Here is a 6,411-nt window from a genome sequence, read left to right on the forward strand (position 1 = left end):
AAAGAGGAAAGGTGCTACTCAATTTTCTTCCCCCCCTCCATCTACCACACAGTGGTTGGTCTTTCTAATGAGCCAATTACTGTAACAATCAACCCCCTCTGCTCCACACCTCCTGTGACTCCTCTAGGGAGAGGGTAAGGTAAGGCCTTGTGACACAGCCTGACTCTGATGGGGTCTCTAACTCCTGCTAGGTCTGCAAAGTTGCCTACCACGTCTTTGAAACTTCTGCCAAAGCCACCAGTCCACAAGTACAAACTCATAACTAATAGACAGATTTGCTGATAGTCATGCAATTCTTTTATAAAAGGGCACCTCTATTTTTGCACATATGGCTTTCATTTCAGGAGAAATTACAATCTAGAATGCTTCAGCATGGAGAAGGTAACTATACGGAAACACTATAACTGTAGACAGCAACACCAAAGTACCAAGGATAAAATGAAGGGAAATAAAATATCCTCAACTCTTCAGTTAGTTGAAGCAGCCTCCACAGAAAAATAAACTGGCTCTAATGTGACCCATATCCGATCTTTGCCAAGCAGGTTGGTGGCACAAGGAAGAGACCTGTCATTAAGAGAACAGAAAATACCAATTTCTGAAAATTAAGGACCAGTGAGCTGCTTTAACACCTTAACACCACCAAAAGGGAAAGCTCAGCTTCCTTCCTTCATCTCACTCAACCCACCTTGGGTCGCATGTTCCCAATATCTACCTTATGGCAGGCTTAATGTCCATCAGCGCCAGCTATTTTACCCCAGTAAAACAGCACAGCACCAACCCAAAGGAGCAACTGGATGCTCCCAAGAACGGAGAAGAGGAAAGAGCACTGCCAGGCCAGTGGTAGGGCAAGGAAAGGCCACAGGGATGACAAGGAGGGAAAAGCAAGACTGCTTCTTCTGGAAAAACTAAAGCATTTTGAGAGGCTCAGCTGCTCGTGGAAACCTGCCAGAAGTCCTTATTACCGTGGGGAAATAAACCTATTGTACTTCAGTAGCTCTGGTGCAGACAAAGCCACACCGACACAGCTGAACTCTTCTAGAGAGTGAATCAACCATCAACAAGCACAACGAGCTACCAGCTATTCCTGTACAGTTTCGGTTGGATGCCTGCTTTCCACTAGATGCTCGCAGGCACGTGGAGGGCAACCAGGATTTATACCTCTTTGAACACTCCTCACACAGCTGTGCCAAAGGACCATGCGGTAGCTCCTTGGGCTCAGAAGCAGTTTGTCCCTGGAGAAGATTTATGGGAGTTTGTTTGATTTAAATGCATTTTATTCCAAAAGCAAAGGCCTGAAAGTAGCATTCATTAACAGAAACTATCAACCAAAGTAATATGAAAGTAGGTCTGAATATGAAAATGCCTATCCCTTCTTGACAGACAAAGCTTCTTATTCCCACAAAATAAAGAACAGCTACTAATTAATTAACTGCCCACTTCCTTTATGCCACGTCCAACTTTTTCTCCCATGCCTTACATCATTCTTCAGCATTTATGTCCTATTAAGCCCACTCCTATAACCAACACGTAGAAGATTATGTATTACCCCCCTCGTTCTCCCATTCCAGCTGTGACTTGCTGAGAAGGCGGCAGGAAGAGGTGCTTTCTAAACCACCAGAAAAGGAGAGAGGTGCTAAGTATTCAGTTTGGAAATGTAAATCCTCCCGCCCCCTTCTGAAGTATGCCGAACCAGCCTCTCCAGAGCTCATGTCATCTAAAGGCCACAGAAGTTCTCTAAAGATATTCTTGTTAAGAGGATTTAGCCCCTTTTAAAAAGGACTTAACATGTGGGTGGTGTCTCAATTTAAACATTTTCTCATGGCTAAGAAAATGGGCCTCTTCTTAAAGGCTTATCTTTATAACCCAAAGACAGTAAGAAATTCTCTGCTATTTGAATTAGAAACGTTTTGAGCAGCTTTCACTTAGAGTCGCTCCATTTTTAAACACCCTGATTTGCAAATGGTAGTGACTTTCTCACATCAAGAGAGGAACCAACACCAGCAACAGCCTGGTGGGGGTACCTCATCAAACCTAAATTTCTCTCACACAGGCCACGTTCTCATGAGGAGCTGCCATCAAAATCATAGAATGACAGAATAGTTGGAGTTGAAAGGGACCTCAAAGACCATCTAGTTCCAAACCCCTTGTTGTGGGCAGGGCTGCCAACCACCAGCTCAGGCTGCCCAAGGCCCCATCCAACCTGGCCTTGAACACCTCCAGGGATGGGGTATCCACAACCTCTCTGGGCAATCTGTACTCTGAGCAAAAAAATGTTTTTCTTACATCTAAAAAACGGTATGGTGTCAATCATCTAGCTGCTCTCCCTCTACCCTGGTGCCCTCTTCCCAGCCACCTCCCTCCCTTGATGGTCCCTGACACTTTACCACACCTTATTCCCTTAGCTGGTTCAACCTGCTTGCCCAGCAGAAAACTTATTTATGTATTACGGTTAGGGCTAGTTTTCCAGTGAGCTGGCAAGTCGTGCTGCCCCAGGAAGCCTGAGGAGCCCTCGGGTTGGCAGAAGGGAAGCAGAAGCAGGGAGGGAAATGGATCCCTGTGAGTCCATTCTATGATTCTAGGATTACACGACCCCTTCCCATTACTGCAGCACGGACCCATTGGATGGACTCACCCTGCCTCCACAGGCAGCAGCTCAGGCTTGCTCCAGAACCCAAGGAATGCAAGCTGACACCTTTGCAAGGCCTAGTTCTTCTTATTGTCTGTGCTGGAGCCATGGGGGAGGCTCAGTTATGCCCAGTAACACCTTCTATTAGCTCTACAGGAATCATGAACAAGTCCCTGATGCTGAATGGGCCAGGTAGCCTGGGTCACAACCTCAGCTCCCCTGCTACAAAATCTGGTGAGCTCCTGGTCCAAGGAGCTGTCACAACAGGCAGCGACACAGCAAGGAGCTGGAAGGGGACAGCACTGAGATGCCTGCTTGGGAGATGGAGGAGTGCAAACAGTCATCTCTATGAGGCTGAAGCTACCTGATGTTATGGTTTAGGCTACCTTTCAAAGCTCTTCCAGCACAGTTATGCTTACAATCATAGATAAAGTAACCAATAAACTTGCAGAAGGGGAAACAGCTTACTTTGGCAAAATAAACTTTTTATTTTGCTGGTATAAACACCTCTCTGAGCAGCCTCAACCGTATCCTGCCATACTGGCCCCTTTTCACTTACACCATAGTTTATATTTGGAAGTGTTAGGTGGGTTTCCAGTCCAGTTACATCTGCAAAGCCAGAGCATTTTCATAACCCTAACCAGCACAGGTGTGCTGGACAAATTTCAGACTTATCCCTACAGTCTTTTGCATAGCAGGGCCTTAATTTCTGCTGAGGATCTCCATGCAGTACTTGTAGTTCAGTTAAATGAAGTACTATATTTATACCAGCGCTGCTCATCTGAGTTTGCTGCCTCAACCACCCAGCAGCTTCTCACTCTTCTCAGTATCTGACATCCCAAAACAGCTCAGCCAAGAACAACCAGGAAAATACCCTCATCTCCCAGTCCCAGAAAATCATCTGTGAGATTTGGTGAAAACGAGATGGGAGTCAAAGAACTGCTAAAAGGCTGCGTTGTCTCCCTGCCAGGAAGATGAAAGAGCTTTGGCCATTCTTTGCAGAGCAGAAGAATGCAGAGCACTGCAACGCTTCAGGACGACTTCCCCAAAGACAGGCGTGCGGCAAAGCAGCACAGCTCCGAGAGTGGCACTCACAGGAGCACAGCTGTTGAGATGCAGAAGGATGCACAGCTTCCTGGCATGAGCTGCGGGCTGCTTATCGCCCTGGGAGGGTGCCAAGCTGAGGCTGGAGATACCGTCAGCCAGACCACCCTATTCCTCCCCCATCCCAATTCTCCCCCAAAGCAAACACGGGGGTCTGAGGAGATATATCTCACTTGCTCAGAGCTGGTGGGAACTTCTTGAAGACAGAGTCCAGAATCACCGCCTTGCTTCCAAACCTTTACGCGAGGAATCAACCTGCCTAGGTTCCACAACGGAGTTCCCCCCATTGAAGAGGTGAAAGTTATGCCAAAAACATACATTGAACTCATGCTCAAGGATCTCGTAGCGCTCGCTGAAGTGAAATTGCAAAAGTCCCCTACAACATCAGCACCATTCCCAAAATGCCTGCACGTCTATTCCCCCAGAATCACTCTACTACGCTCGCTGCCCTTAGCACCACCATCTAGGAACCCAGCCATCACACAGGAAAGACAAATATTTGCAAAACAGCTCGAAGAAGCCTGCTTGACACCGGTCAGCCATCAGACAAACGGCGCACCAAAGAATCGCTCATCCTGCACAGCGGGGATGCTCCTCCTTAGCTTCAGGTGGGACGCGGTGAGCCTCAACTCCACCGCCTCCCAACTCCCACCGCTATCCAACAACCGCGAAAAGCCGCCTCGAATGAAGCCCGAGAGCGCGGGACACCGCCGAATTCTCAACGAGCAACTCGGGACGAGGGCGGCAGCCGGGCCCCGCGACGCCCAGGCCGGTGCGAGGCAGAGGCGCTGACAGGTGAGCGCTGCCGCCGCGCTCCGAGACCCGCCGCTCAACGCCGCCGCGCAGAGCGTTCGGTGACCTCGCCCGGCCCTAGCGGGCACCGGCCCGCATGGCAGCCGGCGGCCGGGCCGCGTGCGGCAGGTAGCGCGGGCTCGGGCCGGCCAGGTGAGGCGAGCGCGGCCCCCGCCCGGCCCCGTGACAGCCCGGCCCCAACGGGGGAGTCCGATGCGCACCGCGGGAAGGGGGACCCCGGAGCTCCCCGCGCCGCGCCCCCCCCCCCCGCTCGGCAACTTCGCGGAACCCGGGAGGGCCGAGCGCGCACCCGAAAACGGCGAGGACAAAGGAAACCCCGCCGAGGGGAGCGGAGGGGACGGGGGAGGAGGGGGCGGCGGGGGGTGTCCGGGGGGTGGTCGCGGCGGCGGGCGGAGGGCGCCGCGGGGGGGCGGAGGCGCGCCGCCGCCGCCCCGCGAGTCACTGACCTGCTGAAGGGGCATTTCCGAGGGCGGCGGAGAAGACGGCGGGCCGGGGCCGGGGGCGGCCGGCCGGCTCTCGGGCTGTCCCAGGCCGGCGGCAGGAGGAGGAAGCGGCGTCCCCCTCCCCCGCTCGGATCGGCCCCCCCGCCCGCCCGGCTCCCAGTCACAGCCGCGGCCTCCGCGCACGTGTGCGAGACGTCACCGGCGGCTCCGGGGGTGAAGCGGAGACACCGGCGGGGCACGGCGCGGCCCGGCCCCCCGCCCCCCGGCCGGCCCGGCCCCACGGAGAGGGGGCGCGGGCCCAGCCGAACGGAGCCCTCCCGGCCCTGGATTCGGGCTCTGTACGCCGGGACGTGGCTGGGAGGAATTTTTTTTTTTTTCTCTCCCTAATTTTCTCTTATCTCTATTTTCTTTTTTTTTTTTTTTTTCCTCCTCCTTTCAATCAGACCCGGCAGCGGCGCGGCGGCCCGGAGCGGGGGGCGGGAAGGAGTCGGGAAAGTTTATTACAACAAAGCGCCGTCTCTGCCTTCCTCGCCCCCCGCCCCGGGCCCGGCCGGCGGCAGGAAGAGGGCCCGCCCGGCGCTGCTCCCCTCCGTCCCATTCACCCTCCCGCGGGGACGGGGGAACATTACCGGGGGGCGGCCTCCGCCTCCGCCGAGAGCGGGCTGCAGCAGCGCCGTCCTGCCGGCGGGTCCGTGAGGGGTGCAGTACAGCGAGCTGCCAGCGGGCGGGACGCCGTCGGCCGCCGGAGCAAAGGCACCGGGAGCCTGGGAAGCGGCGGCGGAGACAACACAGGGCGCCGCCGCCGCCGCGCCGGTGCTGCGGATCTGGATGAAGGTGCCGGCGGCAAAGCGGGCTGGGAAGGCGGCGGAAGCCGCTCTGGAGTCCGTGGACGGTGCGGGCGGCTGCGCTGCAGGGGCCGGCGGCTGGAGTCCCCTTCTCATCCTTTCCTCCGGGTCTGTCCCCGCGGCCGCGTCGCCTCCTCCCCCCGTCCCTCTCCCCCCCCCCCCCCCGGCCTTCCCGGCTCTTTTCCTGCTCGATGCCGGGGCCCCGCACAAAATACTGGGGGCGGCGGGTGCCGGGGGGGCCCCGGCTGCAGGATGCGGGGTGCCGGGGGGGGACGGAGGCGGCGGGGCGGGCAGATGCGGCGGATGGAGCGGGGCCGCTCCCGCTGTGTGGGGCCGGCTGGAAAATGGCTCCAGGAAGCGGCGGCTGCTGACAATGAATGAAGGGAAAGGAGACGGGTTACGCGCCAAGGGCCTCCCGCGAAACTCGGATTTCCCGCCCTCTTTTCAAACTAAATTTGCATGACCCCGCCCCCGGGGCGCGCCCCGCCCGCTCCGCCGTCCCATTGGCCAGTGCAGCCTTCCCTGCCGTCCAACCGGACGCCGCCTCCCGTCCCCTCTCCCTTCCCACTGGCCCGCCGCC

At 56.1% G+C, this 6,411-nt stretch overlaps 1 protein-coding gene across 1 annotated transcript in view; it reads right to left on the reverse strand.

Moving 5' to 3' along the window:
• Positions 1-5,982, reverse strand: part of E2F3 (E2F transcription factor 3) — a 42,818-nt gene extending 36,836 nt beyond the window's left edge. The window contains exon 1 of the mRNA XM_090136871.1: positions 5,616-5,982. Coding sequence (XP_089992997.1) covers positions 5,616-5,927 — 312 coding nt within the window. The 5' untranslated portion in view covers positions 5,928-5,982. The remainder of the gene's footprint in view (positions 1-5,615) is intronic.
• Positions 5,983-6,411: the final 429 nt, after the last annotated feature.

The sequence above is a fragment of the Phasianus colchicus genome, chromosome 3 (genome assembly GCF_987193195.1).
Source record: "Phasianus colchicus chromosome 3, bPhaCol1.hap1.1, whole genome shotgun sequence".
NCBI lineage: Eukaryota > Metazoa > Chordata > Aves > Galliformes > Phasianidae > Phasianus > Phasianus colchicus.